Source organism: Stegostoma tigrinum, chromosome 8 (genome assembly GCF_030684315.1).
Source record: "Stegostoma tigrinum isolate sSteTig4 chromosome 8, sSteTig4.hap1, whole genome shotgun sequence".
Classification (NCBI taxonomy): Eukaryota; Metazoa; Chordata; class Chondrichthyes; order Orectolobiformes; family Stegostomatidae; genus Stegostoma; species Stegostoma tigrinum.
The window spans coordinates 101,838,297-101,855,617 of NC_081361.1; the positions used below are offsets into that span (position 1 = coordinate 101,838,297).

Sequence of the window (17,321 nt, forward strand, 5' to 3'; positions counted from 1 at the left end):
CTGGTAAACTCCTTCTGGACCCTCTCCAAAGCCTCCACATTCCTCCGATAGTGTGGTGACTAGAACTGCACACAATACTCCACATGTGGCCTCACCAAAGTCTTCCACAGCTGCAACATGGCTTACCGACTTCTATACTCATTGCCCCGACCGATGAAGGCAAGCATGCCGTATGCCTTCGTTACCACCTTACCAACTCGCATTGCCACTTTCAGGGAGCTTTGGGCTTATACCCCAAGATCCCTCTGTACAACATTACTCCTGACATTTACTGTACCCTTTCCTGTTGTATTTGACCTCCCAGAATGTATCACATCTGTCTGGATTAAACTCCATCTGCCATTTCTCCCCAACTTTCCAACTGATTTATATCCTGCTGTATCCTTTGATAACTTTCCTCACTTTCCACAGCGCTGCCAATTTTAGTGTCTTCTGTAAACTTACTAATCAGGCCACCTACAGTTTCATCCAGATTATGTATCTGTATTAGAAACAACAGAGGTCCCGGTACTGAGTCCTGCGGAACACCTCTGGTCACAAACTTTCAGTCAGAAAAACACTCCTCTACAATTGCCTTCTGTCTTCTATGACCAAGCCAATCTTGTATCCAATTTACTAACTCCCTGTGGATCCTGTATGACTTAACCTTCTGGACCAGCCAACCTTCAGGGACCTTGTCAAATTCTTCAGTAAAGTCACTGTAGAGAACATCCACTGCCCCTACAAAAACAGAAGTTGCTGGAAATGCTCAGCAGGTCTGGCAGCATCTGTAAATTGAAATCAGAGTTAACATTTCAAGTCCAGTGATTCTTCCTCAGAACTGATGGTAGCTAGGAATATGTCAGTTCATAGGCAGAAGATAGGGTGGGGGCGAGGGTATAAGGAATAAATAATAGGTGCGAATAGAGCCCACAGAGAGAGTAAAAGGGTGGGAAAGGAATGAATGAATAACAATCTGGCTCAGAGGCTGAGTAACTCTTACAGAAGGTTGTTAGTGGCTAACAGTAATGTAAAGTGTGTAATGGCTCACTTCATAATAACAAGGCCTGGTGTGTGGGGTATGGCCTGGGACATGGGAGAGATCAGGCCCTAAAATTATTGAACTGGTTCCCCAGTTGGAAAATGAGGTGTTTTTCCAGTTTGTGTTGAGCTTCACTGGAACACTGCAGCAGGCCAGAGACAGAGATGTTGGCCAGGGAGCAAGGTAGTTTGTTATAGCAGCAGGCAACTTGAAGCTCAGGGTCCTTTCTGCGAGCAAAACACAGAAGTTCTGTGAAGAGGTCACCCAGCCTACAGCTGTGCTGGAGAATCCTTGTTGAGGAAGAAGGTGGACATTTTGGGGACTCCTTTGTCAAAGTTGGCCTCATTGGAACATAGGCAACAGAGACAGAGGAACTGGGAGAATGGAATGGGATTTCTGCAGGAAGCAGGATGCCAGGAAGTATAGTCCAGGTAGCTGTGGGAGTCTGTGATTCCCCTGACGCTTTATGCCAGTTTTGGAATCTCCAGTTTGCAGGTACCTGTCACCTCCTCTTTATAATGGATGTACAATCCCTTTACCCACCCCTGCCCAGGAGGGTCTCAGGGCTCTCCACTTCTTCTTGGAGCAAAGGCCTGAGCCGAACCCACCCACCACCACCCTCCTCAGCTTGGCCGAGCTTGTCCCCACCCTGAACAGCTCTCTTTTACCTCCTCTCATTTTCTTGAGGTCAAAGCGATGGCCATGTGTACCTGCATGGGCCCCAGTCATGCTGGTCTCTTTCGGGGATTTGTGGAACATTCCTCGTTCCAGTCCTATTCTGCTCCTACCCCCCATCCCCCACCCACAACTTTTTCTCCGGTATGTCTATGATATCATCGGTGCTGCTTCCCTCTTTTGTCTGGAATTGGAAAAGTTTATCAATTTTGCTTCCAATTTCCACCCCTTCTTCACTTTCACCTGGTCTATCTCTGACTCCTCTCTTCCTTGACATCTCTGTTTCCATTTCTGGGGATAGACTGGCCACTAATATCCATTACCTGCTCCCTGGGCAACACCTCTGTCTCTGGCTTGCTGCAGTATTCCAGTGAAGCTCAGCACAAGCTGGAAGAACGCCTCATTTTCCACTTGGGGACCTTACAGACCTCTGGGCTCAATATTGAGTTCAATAGTTTTAGGGCCTAAACACCCCCATGTCCTAGCCCCTTACCCCACACACCAGGCCTTGTTATCACATAGCCTGTCATTACACACTAACCTTGGTTAGCCACAAAAATCCCTATTAACAGCTGTTCACCCTTCTATCCAGATCGTTCTCCACTCCTTTATCTGTCCAACTGTTCTTCTCTGTCTTTGTGCTCTGTCCCCACCTAAAGCTTACTCCTTACCCCTTACTCCCATCCTATCTTCAGCATAAAAAACTACATTTTCCTAGCTTCCATCAGCTCTGAGGAAATATTATGAGACCCAAAACGTTAACTCTGATTTCATCTTCACAGATGCTGCCAGGCCTGCTGAGTTTTTCCTGCAATTTCTGTTCTTGTTCTGGAATTACAGTATCTGCAATTCTTTCCATTTTTACCTATCGTCCTACCCTCATCAAACAGTTCTGTCACTTCCTCAAAAAAAAGCCCCAGTCAGGTTTGTGAGACAAGCCCTCCCCCACACAACGCCCTGCTGAAGGTTGCAAATAAGCCCATACATTCCCAGGGCATGGTGATATCTGGGATAATGTCTGTATGGTATGATTCCGTGAGTATGACTGTTTGTGAGACAGCTCTCCCAGTTTTGGCATCTTCCCCCAGACGTTAGTGAGGAGGACTGTCTCTGCTGTCGCAATTTCCCTGCCAAGGTTGGTGCCAGGTGGTCTGTCTGGTCTCATTTTTTAATTTTTGCAGCAGTTTGACTTTTTTTTATTTGCTGTGGGACATGGGCATGCCTGGTTGGGTGAGCATTTATTGGTAGTCCCGGGTTTCCCTTGAGAAGGTGGTGGTAGAAATGAATTCCTTCATTTCAGGAACCAATGGCATTGCTGTGGGCCTGGTGTCACATATAATCCAAACCCGGTAAAACTGGCAGCGTTCATTCCCTGAAGGGAATTCGTGAATTTTTAGGGCTTTTACTGCAATTGCCATGACAGACTGGGTTTTCATTCCAGATTTTTATTGAATTCAGATTTCGCTATCAGTTGCCATGGGATTTGAAACCATGTCCCCTCAGGACGAGCTTGTGTCGCAGGTTTCATCGTGCAGTGAAATTACCCTGGCACCACCTGATGGAAGCCTTTAAGTTGGTTGGTGGGGGGAGTCGCCACGGGAGGTGTTGATTGAATTGGAATTAGTGTGAGTGAGTTCATAGGCAGCAGGGTTTTGAATGTTAGAGTGTACGCAGGGTGGTAGCCGCTAGTTACAAGTGCATTAGACTTGTTGATTCTAGCACTTTCAGAAAGGCAGCAAAGCGAGGCTCAATAACAGGCAACAAGATGTGGGGCTGGATGAACACAGCAGGCCAAGCGGCATCTCAGGAGCACAAAAGCTGACGTTTCAGGCCTAGACCCTTCATCAGAGAGGGGGATGGGGAGAGGGTTCTGGAATAAATAGGGAGAGAGGTGAAGGCGGACCGAAGGTGGATAGAGGAGAAGATAGCAGGAGAGGAGAGTATAGGTGGGGAAATGGGGAGGTGATCGGTCAGTCTGGGGAGGACGGACAGGTCAAGGGGTGGGATGAGGTTAGTAGGTGGGAAATGGGGGTGCGGCTTGAGGTGGGAGGAGGGGATAGATGAGATGAAGAACAGGTTAGGGAGGCGGGGACGAGCTGGGCTGGTTTTGGGATGCAGTGAGTGGAGGGGTGATTTTGGAGACACGGTTGAGGGTATTCTCAACCACTGCGCGGGGCGTTGGGGAAGTTGCGGTCCTTGAAGAACGAGGACATCTAGGATGTAAGGGAGTGGAATTCTTCATCCTGGGAGCAGATGTGGCGGAGGTGGAGGAATTGGGAATAGGGGATGGAATTTTTGCAGGAGGGTGGGTGGGAGGAGGTGTATTCTAGGTAGCTGTGGGAGTCGATGGGCTTGAAATGGACATCAGTTACAAGCTGGTTACCTGAGATGGAGACTGAGAGGTCCAGGAAGGTGAGGGATGTGTTGGAGATGGGCCAGGTGAACTGAAGGTTGGGGTGGAAGGTGTTGGTGAAACTTGAGGTTGGGGAATAGCAGACAACCTGGGGCCAATGTGGAAATCACCATACCAAACATTGAGCTGATATAATCATCGATTGGTCAAGGGTAATGCTGGATAGTTAGCAACCCCAACAGGGTCCAGCGTATCACTTCAATGATAGCTTTTATCAAATCTTACAGCATAGAATGAGGCCTTTCAGCCTGTTGTGCCAGTGCTATCTCAGTGAAAAATCAAAACAATAAATCTCACTCCGCTTTTATTTCCCCACCTTCCCTGAGTATTCCCCCCATTCCCTGTTTGAAAGTGATGATTGAATCTGGTCCTACTGCCCTTCCAGGCAGCACGTCCCAGATCCCAATAATTCACTGTGTAACCCAATCCCCCTCATCCTCTCCCTCTGGTGCTTTTACCGATTATTACTCCTGGATCCTTGGTCACCCACCCTTTGATCTCTGCAAACATTTTCTCCTGATTTACTGAATCAAACTCTCTCCATGATTTTGAACACCCGGATTAAATCCCCCCAAACCTTCTCTGTTCTGAGGAGGACAATCCGAGTTTCTCCAGCCTCTCCACATTCACTGAAGTCCCTTATTCCTGCTCCCATTCCAGTAAATCTCCTCCACACCCTCTCTAAGACATCCTTCCTAAAGAATGGAGCCCAGGATTGGATTCAATCCTTTGCTGTGGTCTAACCAGTGATTTCTAAAAGTTTAGGACAGCTATTCCATTGTGCACTTTGCCCTGGGCTGTCTATTTGTTTCAGAGACAGTAGGAGCGACAGATGCTGGAGGATCTGAGATAACAAGGTGTGGAGCTGGATGAACACAGCAGGCCAAGCAGCATCAGAGGAGCAGGAAAGCTGATGTTTCGGGACTAGACCTGTCATCAAAAATCTATTTGCTGTTCTGTTTAAAATTGTTCCACTTTGTTTATCTTGTTTCTCCTTGTTTTTGCTGACCAAAGTGGTTCACCAAAAAAGACTTGAGCCAGTCTGCTGCCTAATTTGACTTGGATAAAGTAGGATGTCCAATTCCGTGATAAGGGAGACAAGCTGGGTAGGATGTACGTTACCTGCAAAACAGACTGTTGCGGCTAAAATAACATCTCGCGCGTAGTGCCTGCTACTCCTCTTCATCACAATAACTGTAGTATTTTGGGACTGAGATACACAGTTGGCGTTTGTTAACTGCAGAATTGTCTGAACCTCTGCACTCTCTGCTATCTCACACACCAGGCCTCTGCTGTTAGCCAAGGTCCATTCTGGAGTTTTAATGAAGTTCCTCAGGAACATTGCAAGCTCTTGCAGTGAGCAGGTACAGTTCCAGTGATTGAGGCTCAAATTCAGTACCAAAAGCTTTGATAAGTGTGAGAAAGAGTTGTCTATTCCTGACAGCCTGTTTTGTGACAAGTCCAGGCAGCTCAGAGCTGGGAATCCACAGAGGGCATGCCTGGCTATGTCCTCAATCAGGCTGTTGGACAGAGCCAGGATTTGGAGGTTCTGCAGGTTTGATCTTGTAAAAGTGTCTGCCTCTAGTTTTGTGATGTGGCTGTTCCCCAAGTCTAGAGTTCCAAGCCGCATCATGTTGCTGAACCAGCCCGCATTGATTTGGCCGATGCCATTGCTGTGCAGGTGAAGTTGTTCCAGGTTAGGGAGACCGATAAACACCAATTGCATGATCCCCTCACTGGCTATCTGATTCTGATTGAGCAGCAGATCTGTGAGATCATGAAGGCCATCAAAAGAGTCCTTGATAATGATGCTGATTCTGTTATTACTCAGCTCCAACATGGCCAGGGAGGTCAGGTTAGCCAAGTCAAACTTCTCAATGGAAGGAATGGTGCCATTAGTAAGGATTAAGGCTCTTGTGGTCCAGGGGACAGCTGTAATAACATAACCCACATTACAGGTTAAGAAAGTTCAGAAACATGGATGTAGTGTGATTGTAACAAGGTTTGATCTCAGTGGCCCACTCCCTTCATGGACCAGCTCCCATTTCTTTGTATCCAAAGTGCCCCAAAGGAGGCCACTCAGCCTATGATGCCTGTGTTAGCTCTTTGAAAGAATTGTCCAATCATTTCCACTGTCCTACTCCCTGAAACCTATTCCATTTTCCAGTATTTAGCCCATTCCATTGAGAAAGTTATGACTGGGTCTGTTTCCATTGCCCTTTCAGACAGCATATTCCAGTCACAACTCATTGGCATCTGTTCACTCTGTTGGTGAGAATGCCAAAAGTTACCAGGACAGATGTATGGTTTATTAAAAATTGTGTTCTTTCTTGGGAGGTGGGCATCAGTGGCACAGACTTTGCTGCCCAAACTTCATTGCCCTTGAACTGAATTGAATAGTTTTCTCAGATATTTGAGAGGGCAGAAAGGAGTTAACCACATTGCTGTGGATCTGAAGTCATGTGAAGGCCTGACTGTGTAAGGATGGCAGTGAAAGGACATTAGTGACGCGGATGGGTTAATTATTTCATGGGTAGCATTATTGAGTAGCTTGATATGCTTACAGGCCTTATTGATCTTATTAATTCAATGTAAATTCAACCAAACATTATGATGTGCTTTAAACCTGTCTTTTCCAACCGGTAGCCTCAGATTGGCTAGAATCATTAAATATGGCTAGTCACTAGGCTCGTGACATTACCACAACACTACCACCTACCCCCCAGAAGGGGTGAGGAGGGTGGGCTCAATTGGGCCTTATGGGGGTGAGGAGGTGGATTTGAGGAAATTGGACCAATATGTGACTGACAAGTGGGAGATGGGGTTGGGGGGCTGTGTGTTTGTCACCAACAGGGCCTCATTCTGTCCAGGCAGAGTTACCAGGATGGGGAAGGTCCTCTTTCTGATTGGTGACTTACGAGGCCCAGTGCGAAGAGAGTGATACTGGGCATATGTGAGAATTTGTTTGCAGAGGACTCTAAGGGCTGCTGGCGGGTTAGCTGTGTCCAGCATGGAGATATTGCTCATAGACTTTGGGAGGCTGTTGTGTAACTCAGCAGGAGAGTACCCAGAGCTGGGGTTGGAGGCTAAACATCAAGAAGAGCAATGAGAAGCTGAGAGTGTGGAAACAGTAACAAACCTGGAATGGAGTCCAGACCGAGACAGAGAGTTACGTTTTCGGAGCACACGATGCAGGAAGGAGGGCAGGCAGCAGAGATGGAGGGACACAGGGACATGGAGAAGATGGCTGAAATCATCATCAACATTGCTGGAATAAAATAGCACATAGGATCAATTACTTCCTCCTTCAAATCAGGTGAAAGGGTTTACGTTTTGTTATTCACTAATAGAATGAGGGCAAAACTGGCTGGGCCCAGCATTTCTTGCCCATCCCAAGTCGCCCTTGGGGCAGCACGGTGGTGCAGTGGTTCGCACTGCAGCCTCACAGCGCCAAGGACCCGGGTTCGATTCCCGCCTCAGGTAACTGTCTGTGTGGAGTTTGCACATTCTCCCTGTGTCTGCGTGGGTTTCCTCCGGGTGCTCCGGTTTCCTCCCACAGTCCAAAGATGTGCAGGCTAGGTGGATTGGACATGCTAAATTGCCCGTAGTGTTCAGGGTTATGGAGGGATGGGCCTGGATGGAATGCTTCAAAGGGCGATGTGGACTTGTTGGGCCGAAGAGCCTGTTTCCACACTGTAGGGAATCTAATCTAAAGGTGGGGGTGAGCTGCCTTGTTCAGCTGCTGCAGCTCACCTGCTGTGGGTTGACCCACAATGCCCCTTAGGGAGGGAATTCCAGGATTTAGACCCAATGATGGTGAAGAAATGGTGATATATTTCCAAGTCAGGATGGTGAGTGTCTTGGAGGGAAAGTTACAGGGGGCTTGTGTTCCCATGGTTCTGCTGTCTTTGTCCTTTGAGATGGTGGAGGTGAGAGGTTTGTGAAATAAATTAGATTAGATTCCTTACAGTGTGGAAACAGGCCCTTCAGCCCAACAAGTCCACACCGACCCTTGGAGCATCCCACCCAGACCCATCCCCCTATAACCCACACACCCTGAACACTACAGGCAATTTAGCATGGCCAATCCACCTAACCTGCACATCTTTGGACTGTGGGAGGAAACCGGAGCACCCGAAGGAAACGCACGCAGACCTGGGGAGAATGTGCAAACTCCACACAGACAGTCACCCGAGGCTGGAATTGAACCCGGGTCCTTGGCGCTGTGAGGCTGCAGTGCTAGCCACTGAGCCACCCCAAATAAATTGGTTAATTACTCCACCTGAATAGTGGAGAGAGAGATTTGACAGAAACACTCAGACCTCATCCTAGAGGGAAAATTCAAGGAAAAAATACTCAGTGCTGGTCATACTGGAACTCTGATGTCTGAATCTCCAGTATTACTGATCTGTCCTTCTGGTCTCCAACTGCAGCCTGAAAGACCAAGAGCATACTTATGGTTCAATTATTCTTGATAATCTCGAAGGGTAAAAGAATTAAGTTACTTTTCATACTGTTCATGTTGTTGGTTCCTTGTAGCCATTTCCATTGTCCCAGGAATTTAACACAGCATGGATCCTGTGGAAAGAGGACAGAACACTGCATGAGAGATAATGGGAACTGCAGATGCCGGAGAATCCAAGATAACAAAGTGTGGAGCTGGATGAACACAGCAGGCCAAGCAGCATCCAAGGAGCACAAAAGCCGACGTTCCGGGCCCAGACCCTTCATCAGAGAGCTCTGGGCCTGGAACGTCGGCTTTTGTGCTCCTGAGATGCTGCTTGGCCTGCTGTGTTTATCCAGCTCCACACTTTGTTATCTAGAACACTGCATGAAACATATGTAATTTGGGAAGGTTTAAGCAGCAAATGGTGAAACATCACTGGGCTTAATGGAATATGAGTGCAGACTGTTATAACCATATGGCCAATGACAGCTGGACAGTTGGAACTACATTTTGTAAAATAAGATGCATGCAGTAGCAAAAGTGCATTGAACATCCCAAAGTCAATCACAGTCAACAGGGCCCTTTTAACCATTCAACTCTCATGTAGGAAAACTGCAGCCAATTTAAGGACAGAAAGCTCCCAGCAACAGCAGTGTTAGATAAAAGTACATTGTCGCCTTTTGATATTATTTGAAAATAAAACATTGGCCAGGGGAGTCATGCAAACTGTACACCGCTGCAAAGGGGAGATTTAACCTGAATTCATCATCTCCAAAAAGAATGACAGCATCTCTGACAGTGCAGCACTCCCTCAGTACTGACCCTCTGTCAGTGCGGCACTCCCTCAGTACTGACCCTCCGACAGTGCGACACTCCCTCAGCACTGATCCTCTGACAGTGCGGCACTCCCTCAGTACTGACCCTCTGACAGTGCGACACTCCCTCAGTACTGACCCTCCGACAGTGCGGCACTCCCTCAGTACTGACCCTCCGACAGTGCGGCACTCCCTCAGTACTGACCCTCTGACAGTGCGGCACTCCCTCAGTACTGACCCTCTGACAGTGCGGCACTCCCTCAGTACTGACCCTCTGACAGTGCGGTACTCCCTCAGTACTGACCCTCTGACAGTGCGGTACTCCCTCAGTACTGACCCTCCGACAGTGCGGCACTCCCTCAGTACTGACCCTCTGACAGTGCGGCACTCCCTCAGTACTGACCCTCTGACAGTGCGGCACTCCCTCAGCACTGACCCTCTGACAGTGCAGCACTCCCTCGGTACTGATCATTTCACTCTGACCAGGATCTATCATCAAGGCATATTTGGCCTGCCCACCAACAATTATATCTGTGAACAGACGCTGACTTGCTCCCTCCTCTGGACTCTATAAACTGCCCGAACCCATGGTTCAAAGACCAGAATGACATTTCTGCCCTAGATCCTGTGCACAATATTCCGAGCGTGAACTTTCAGTTTGGAGAATGTTTCATATTCCAAGCACTTTCTCAGATAGAGAATCGTTTTTCTGCCTTTCCTCTGCAGGAGCGACCTGACTTCTCTGAATTGGTTACAAATTTGGAAGAGTGCATCTGTAACATTGAGGTAAGGATTGTTGCATTGGATGGATGGAAATTGGAATTTTTATGAGCGTTGACTTGGATTCACAGAATCACAGAAATACAAGCAATTTGCAAAGGAGACCATTCAGCCCATTGTGACTGTACCAGTCGAATTACCCCATAACAACCCCCTGTCTTTGCCCCAAATCCCTGTAATCGTTATTATCCAAATGACTATCCACTACTGCCTTCGATACCTCTGTGGGAAACAGCTCTCTCACTCCTTTATTCGGGAAAGCAGTGGGATGCAAAGTGTGTCAATTAGTCTAACATCTGTCATGAGGGAGTTGCTAGGGTGGAGATGGCTATTACGAGGGGACATATTTTAAGGTGATTGAGGAAGATACAGGGGAGATATCAGAGGTAGGTGGGTGTGTGGACTGCGCTGCCAGCGGTGGCAGTGGAGTCAGATACATTAGGGACATTGAAACGACTCTTGGATAGGCACATGGATGATAGTAAAATGTATGGTATGCAGGGAAGTTTGATCTTAGAGTAGGGTAATAGATCAGCACAACATCATGGGCCGAAGGACTTGTACTGTTCTGTACTGTTCTATGGTCTCTAGAATCAAATGAGCTATGGTAGCAAAATCCTTCCGTATATTTAAGACTGAGATAGATTCTTTAGGGGTCGGAGAATTGAGGAATATGAGGCAAAGGCAGGAGAGTGGATGTGAGGAACGATGGATCAGCCATGATCCTATTGAATGGTGGAGCAGGCTTGAGGGGCTGAATGGCCTCATCCTGTTCTTATTTCTTGTGGTTTCATGGTCTAATAGTAGGATGTGCCTCCTTAGGAGTGCAGAATGTGATCAGGGTAAGTTAACAGGGCTTTGTGAAAAAAAAATCATGTTTAACTCCTGGGGGTATGTTGAGGAAGTAACAAACAAGATGGGTAATGAGGAGTCTGTGGATATGTGTGCCTGGATTTCCAAGAGATGCCACATCAAAGGTTACTGCCCAAGCTGAGAGCTGCTGTTGTGGGTGGAACGTACTCAAATGGATAATTGATTAACAAATAGAAAGTACAGATAAAGGAGCTTTTTTTTCCAGTTGGTGAGCTGTAACTGCTGGAGGGCTACAGTGATCAGTGCTGGTGCCACCTTTATTTGCAATATATACTCATGATTTCGATGAAGGGATGGAATGTCAAGGAGATACATTTGTTGATGACACCACGGTAGGTGAGAAAGCAGATCACCAACTGGAAGGAGTGAGTCTACTGGCAGGTTTAGTGAGGGGCAGATGGAGTACAATGTCAACCAATGTGAATGCGTTTGTCTTGGCAGGAGGAATAGAGCAACTGTCTACTAATGATATAGAGAGAGACAGATTTCAGAACTCAGAGATACTGAAGGATCTGGGGCTCCTGGTAGATCAAATACAGCAAGTTAGTGTGTAGAGGTAACAAGTAATTAGGAAGACAAATTGAATATTAATATTTTGTTTTCTGCATGGTTAATGGAGCATAAAAGTCAAATCATTTGCCTCCAGCTGTATAGGATTATTGTGTACACTTGTGGATTCATTGTTTGGAAAAAGGTATATCATTGCATTGGAAACAATTCAGAGAAGTTCATGTGACTTATTCTTGACAAGAAGAGCTGATCTCACTGAGAAAGGCTGGGTCTTTAGCCATCGGAGTTTAGAGGAATGTGGAGGAACCTGAAAAAAAACATTCAGTGCGGGCCTTACAGGATGGGTTCTGAAAGGATGTTTCCTTTTGTACAGGAGAGTAGAACACGGGGACATGGTATTGTTTTTAAGATGGAGAAGAGGATTACATTTTCCTTTGAGGGGTTATTTTTCAGTGGGATTCTCTTCCCTAGAAAAGAGCGATGGTTGGGCTACTGAATTTATACAACACTGAGTTTGAGATGTTTGAGAGAGAAGGAGTCAAGGTTGGAGACAGAAAAGAATTGAGGAAGCAGTCAGATCAACCATAATCTTATAGCAGGCTTAAAGGGGCTGAATGGCCCACTCCTGCTCGTACAGTCTACGTTGAATTTCCTTATGGTTCCTTGTATCTAATGTATCTTGCTTCTGTGTGGACACAGCTGATGTCTCCAGCCTCCAGTAACAGCAGTGGATCCCTCTCGCCATCCTCCTCCTCAGACTGCTTGATGGTGCGTGGGGGACCAGGCAGGAGTCATGTGGCAGCTCTGCGTACTCGTTTCGAGCTGGAGTACGCCCTGAATGCACGGGCATACACTGCATGGTCTCAGAGGTAAGTGGTGGGCAATGGCTGCCTGGTGAGGTGCTGGATCTATACCATTCACCTTCACCAAGAAACACTGAACTGCAAGTTTCCTCAGTGCTGGGGTGGTGGGTGTGGCAAGGTGGAGCTTTGTTTGAAAAATGACACCATCAACCTTCCACCAATTTAATAGTTTATGTTCAACCTCTCATACTAAGTTTGGAATCAGCAGTTTAAAAGCGATCAGTTGGTTCACAATCTACTTGCTTAAGAATGAAGCTGATGGCAAGGTTGAGAAAGTAAACAGAACAACATAGGAAATGGGAGCAGAGGGGCCAGTTGGTCAAATAAGACTGATCCAACAGTTAACAAGATTATAACTGATCTTCTATCTTGTACTTTCTTCATGTTCCTTAATTCTCTGAAATCCATCAACATCTCCCTTTCTGAGGATCCACACCTCTCTGGGGTAGGCGGTTCTGAAGATTGGGAAGGTAAGCGACCGTTATTTAAACACTTACCTCAAAGTGAACACTTCCTCACAGGAAGAGCGGGAGCTACAGGTGGGTCAGTCTCCCCTTTAAAGATTAGCAAATACCTACCTTTACCGTCGGAGCCCTCCATTCCTGTTCCAGCAGCAGAAAGAGTGGGAGCTTTAACCGAGAAGGACTCTCATGTGTTGTTAAGGTAAGGCTTTTCAATTTATATCCTTGTGTATTGTGTAACTTATCAAAAGTTTAATTGCTTAATTGAAAAAGAGTGTAGCAGAGAAGTACTGGAAAACATTTAATACATAAGTTGTAAAAGTTAACTAAATAAGTAGTAATGGCTAGACAGGTGATGTGCTGTAGCTGTATGATGTGGGAGCTGGCTGATCCCATTGTGAACAGCAGCGACCACATCTGCAGCAGGTGTTGGTTGCTGGAAGAACTCCGGATCAGAGTAAATGATCTGGAATCTGAGCTTCAAACTCTGCGGCACATCCGGGTCGGGGAGAGATACCTGGGCACTTTGTTTCAGGAGGCAGTCACACCCGGTAAATTAAATAACTCAAATTCAGAAAGTGTTCAGGGACAAGGTGTGACTGTAAGTGAGGCAAGTAGGGGGATTCCGAGTTTAGGAGTGCAGGAGCCTCAGGCCTTGACCTTGAGCAACAGGTATGAGATTCTTGCTCCCTGTACGGTTGAGGAAAAGGACTGTGGACAGGATGAGCTAGCTGACCACGGCACCATGGTGCAGAAGGCCATTCAAGAGGGGGGAGCAAAAAGACAGGTAGTTGTTATAGGGGATTCTATAATTAGAGGGACAGATAGTATCCTGTGCAAGCCGGATCGGGAGTCCCGCATGGTGTGTTGCCTGCCCGGTGCCAGGGTGTGGGACATCTCTGACCGGGTTGAAAGGATATTGGAGCGGGAGGGGGAGGATCCAGTTGTTGGGTCCACGTTGGGACTAACAACATAGACAAAGCTAGGGTAGAGGACCTGTTCAGGGATTATGAAGCACTAGGAAAGAAATTGAAGTACAGGTCCTCAAGGGTCATAATCTCCGGATTACTGCCCGAGCCACATGCCAATTGGCATAGGGAAGAGAAAGTTAGGGAAGTAAACACATGGCTAAGGGATTGGTGTGGGAAAGAGGGATTCCATTTCATGGGGAATTGGCATCAGTTTTGGAACCGGGGGGATCTGTACCGTTAGGACGGTGTCCACCTGAACCGATCTGGAACCAGTGTTCTAGCGAAAAGGATAAATAGGGTGGTCAGTAGGACTTTAAACTAGTGAGTCGGGGGGGGAAAGGAAAGTGAAAGAGACAGGGAGTATGGAGTTAAATGGAAAGATAAACCACAGGATAGCATGTGTACAGGTGGATTTAAGCTCGAGGCAGACTAGGAATACAGCAAAAAGGAAGGATAACTTAAGACATCTTGGGATGTCCAACCTCTCTCGTAATGATAAGAAAGTTAGCATGAAGACACTTTATCTAAATGCTCATAGTATTCGCAACAAAGTAGATGAATTAACAGCACAAATCCTCTTAAAAGATTATGATGTGGTAGGCATCACAGAGACATGGTTGCAGGGAGCTCAGGACTGGCAGTTAAACATCCAAGGATTCACAACATATCGAAAAGACAGGGAGGTGGGCGGAGGGGGTGGGGGTGCCTTGTTAGTTAAGAATGGAATTAAATCTATGGCACTAAATGACACAGGGTCAGAGGATGTGGAGTCTGTGAGGGTGAAATTGAGGAACCACAAAGGCAAAAAAGCTATCATGGGAGTTATGTACAGACCTCCTAACAGTGATCAGGACCAGGGGCGCAAGATGCACCGAGAAATAGACAGGGCATGTCAGAAAGGCAAGGTCACAGTGATCATGGGGGACTTCAATATGCAGGTGGATTGGGTGAATAATGTTGCTGGTGGATCCAAAGAAAGGGAATTCATGGAATGTTTGCAGGATGGCTTTTTGGAACAGCTTGTGATGGAGCCCACAAGGGAGCAGGCTACTCTGGACTTGGTGTTATGTAATGAGCCAGACTTTATAAAAGACCTTAAAGTAAGGGAACACTTAGGAGGCAGCGATCATAATATGGTAGAGTTCAGTCTGCAGTTTGAAAGAGAGAAGGCAAAATCGGATGTAGTGGTATTACAGTTAAATAAAGGTAATTACAGGGGCATGAGAGAGGAATTGATGAAAATCGACTGGAAGCAGAGCCTAGTGGGGAAGACAGTAGACCAACAATGGCAGGAGTTTCTGGGTGTGATTGAGGACACAGTACAGAGGTTCATCCCAAAGAAAAGAAAGATTATCCGGGGTGGGATTAGACAGCCATGACTGACAAAGGGAGTCAGGAAATATATCAAAGAAAAAGAGACAGTCTATAAAGTGGCCAAGAGCACTGGGAAATCTGAAGATTGGGAAGGCTACAAAAACAAACAGAGGATAACAAAGAGAGCAATACGGAAGTAGAGGATCAAATATGAAGGTAGGCTGGCTAGTAATATTAGAAATGATAGTAAAAGCTTCTTTCAATGCATAAGAAACAAACGAGACGCAAAAGTAGATATTGGGCTGCTCCAAATTGATGCTGGAAGGCTAGTGATGGGAGATAAGGAAATAGCTGAAGAACTTAATAAGTACTTTGCGTCAGTCTTCACAGTGGAAAACATGAGTAGTATGCCAACAATTATGGAGAGCCAGGGGGCAGAGTTGAGTATGGTAGGCATTACAAAAGAGAAAGTACTAGAAAAGCTAAAGGGTCTAAAAATGGATAAATCTCCTAGCCCCGATGGGCTACATCCTAGAGTTCTGAGGGAGGTGGCTGAAGAAATAGCGGAGGCTTTGGTTGTGATCTTTCAAAAGTCACTGGAGTCAGGGAAAGTCCCAGATGATTGGAAAATTGCTGTTGTAACCCCCTTATTTAAGAAAGGATCAAGGCAAAAGATGGAAAATTATAGGCCGATTAGGCTAACCTCGGTAGTTGGTAAAATTCTTGAACCCATTGCCAAGGATGAGATTACTAAATTCCTGGAAGTGCAGGGTCAGATTAAAACAAGTCAGCATGGTTTTAGTAAGGGGAGGTCATGCCTGACAAACCTGTTAGAATTCTTTGAAGTGGTAACAAGTACGTTAGACCAAGGAAACCCAGTAGATGTTATCTATCTAGACTTCCAAAAGGCCTTTGATACTGTGCCTCACAGGAGGCTGCTGAGCAAGGTGAGGGCCCATGGTGTTCGAGGAGAGCTACTGGCTTGGATTGAGGATTGGCTGTCTGACAGAAGCCAGAAAGTTGGGATAAAAGGCTCTTTTTTAGAATGTCAACCGGTGACGAGTGGTGTCCCGCAGGGTTCAGTGTTGGGGTCGCAGCTGTTCACCTTATACATGAATGATCTGGATGAAGGGACTGGGGGCATTCTGGAGAAGTTTGCCGATGATACGAAGATCAGTGGACAGGCAGGTGGTATTGAGGAGGTGGGGATTCTGCAGAAAGATTTAGACAGTTTAAGAGAGTGGTCCAGGAAATGGCTGATGAAATTCAATGTGAGTAAATGTGAGGTTTTGCACTTTGGAAAAAAGAATACAGGCATGGACTATTTTCTAAATGGTGAGCAAATTAGCAAATCAGAAGCGCAAAGGGATCTGGGAGTGTTGGTTCAGGATTCTCGAAAGGTTAACTTGCAGGTACAGTCCGTAATTAAGAAAGCGAATGTAATGTTGTCGTTTATCTCAAGAGGGTTGGACTATAAAAGCAGCGACGTGCTTCTGAGGCTTTATAAAGCTCTGGTTAGGCCCCATTTAGAATACGGTGTCCAATTTTGGGCCCCACACCTCGGGAAGGACACACTAGCCCTGGAGCATGTCCAGCGGAGATTCACACGGATGATCCCTGGAATGGTAGGTTTAACGTGTGATGAACGGCTGAGAATCCTGGGATTGTACTCATTAGAGTTTAGAAGATTGAGGGGAGATCTGATAGAAACTTACAAGATAATGTATGGTTTAGAAGGGGTGGACGCTAGGAAGTTGTTTCCATTACGCGGGGAGACTAGGACCCGTGGGCACAGCCTTAAGATTAGAGGGGGTAAATTTAAAACTGAAATGAGACGACATTTCTTCAGCCAAAGAGTGGTGGGTTTGTGGAATTCATTGCCGCAGTGTGCAGTGGAGGCCAGGACGTTGGATGCCTTCAAGGCAGAGATCGACAAATCCTTCATCTCACAAGGAATCAAGGGCTACGGGGAGAGTGCAGGGAAGTGGTGTTGAAATGCCCATCAGCCATGATAGGCCACATAGCCTTACTTCCACTCCCATGTCTTATGGTCTTATGGCCTATTCACATCTTTCCAAGTGAAGAAATTTCTCCCAGGCCCAGGTCTATATGAAACAATAAGCTTTCGAGCACTTCTCCTTTGTCAGGTGAAGGTCAGATTAGGGCTCTGAAAACTTG

At 46.6% G+C, this 17,321-nt stretch overlaps 1 protein-coding gene across 4 annotated transcripts in view; it reads left to right on the forward strand.

Moving 5' to 3' along the window:
• Window positions 1-17,321, forward strand: part of tnni3k (TNNI3 interacting kinase) — a 118,320-nt gene that overhangs the window by 93,004 nt on the left and 7,995 nt on the right. For all 4 annotated transcript variants that reach the window (XM_059648185.1, XM_059648186.1, XM_059648187.1 and 1 more), the window contains 2 exons: window positions 10,098-10,157; window positions 12,234-12,403. In XM_059648185.1, coding sequence (XP_059504168.1) covers window positions 10,098-10,157; window positions 12,234-12,403 — 230 coding nt within the window. The remainder of the gene's footprint in view (window positions 1-10,097; window positions 10,158-12,233; window positions 12,404-17,321) is intronic.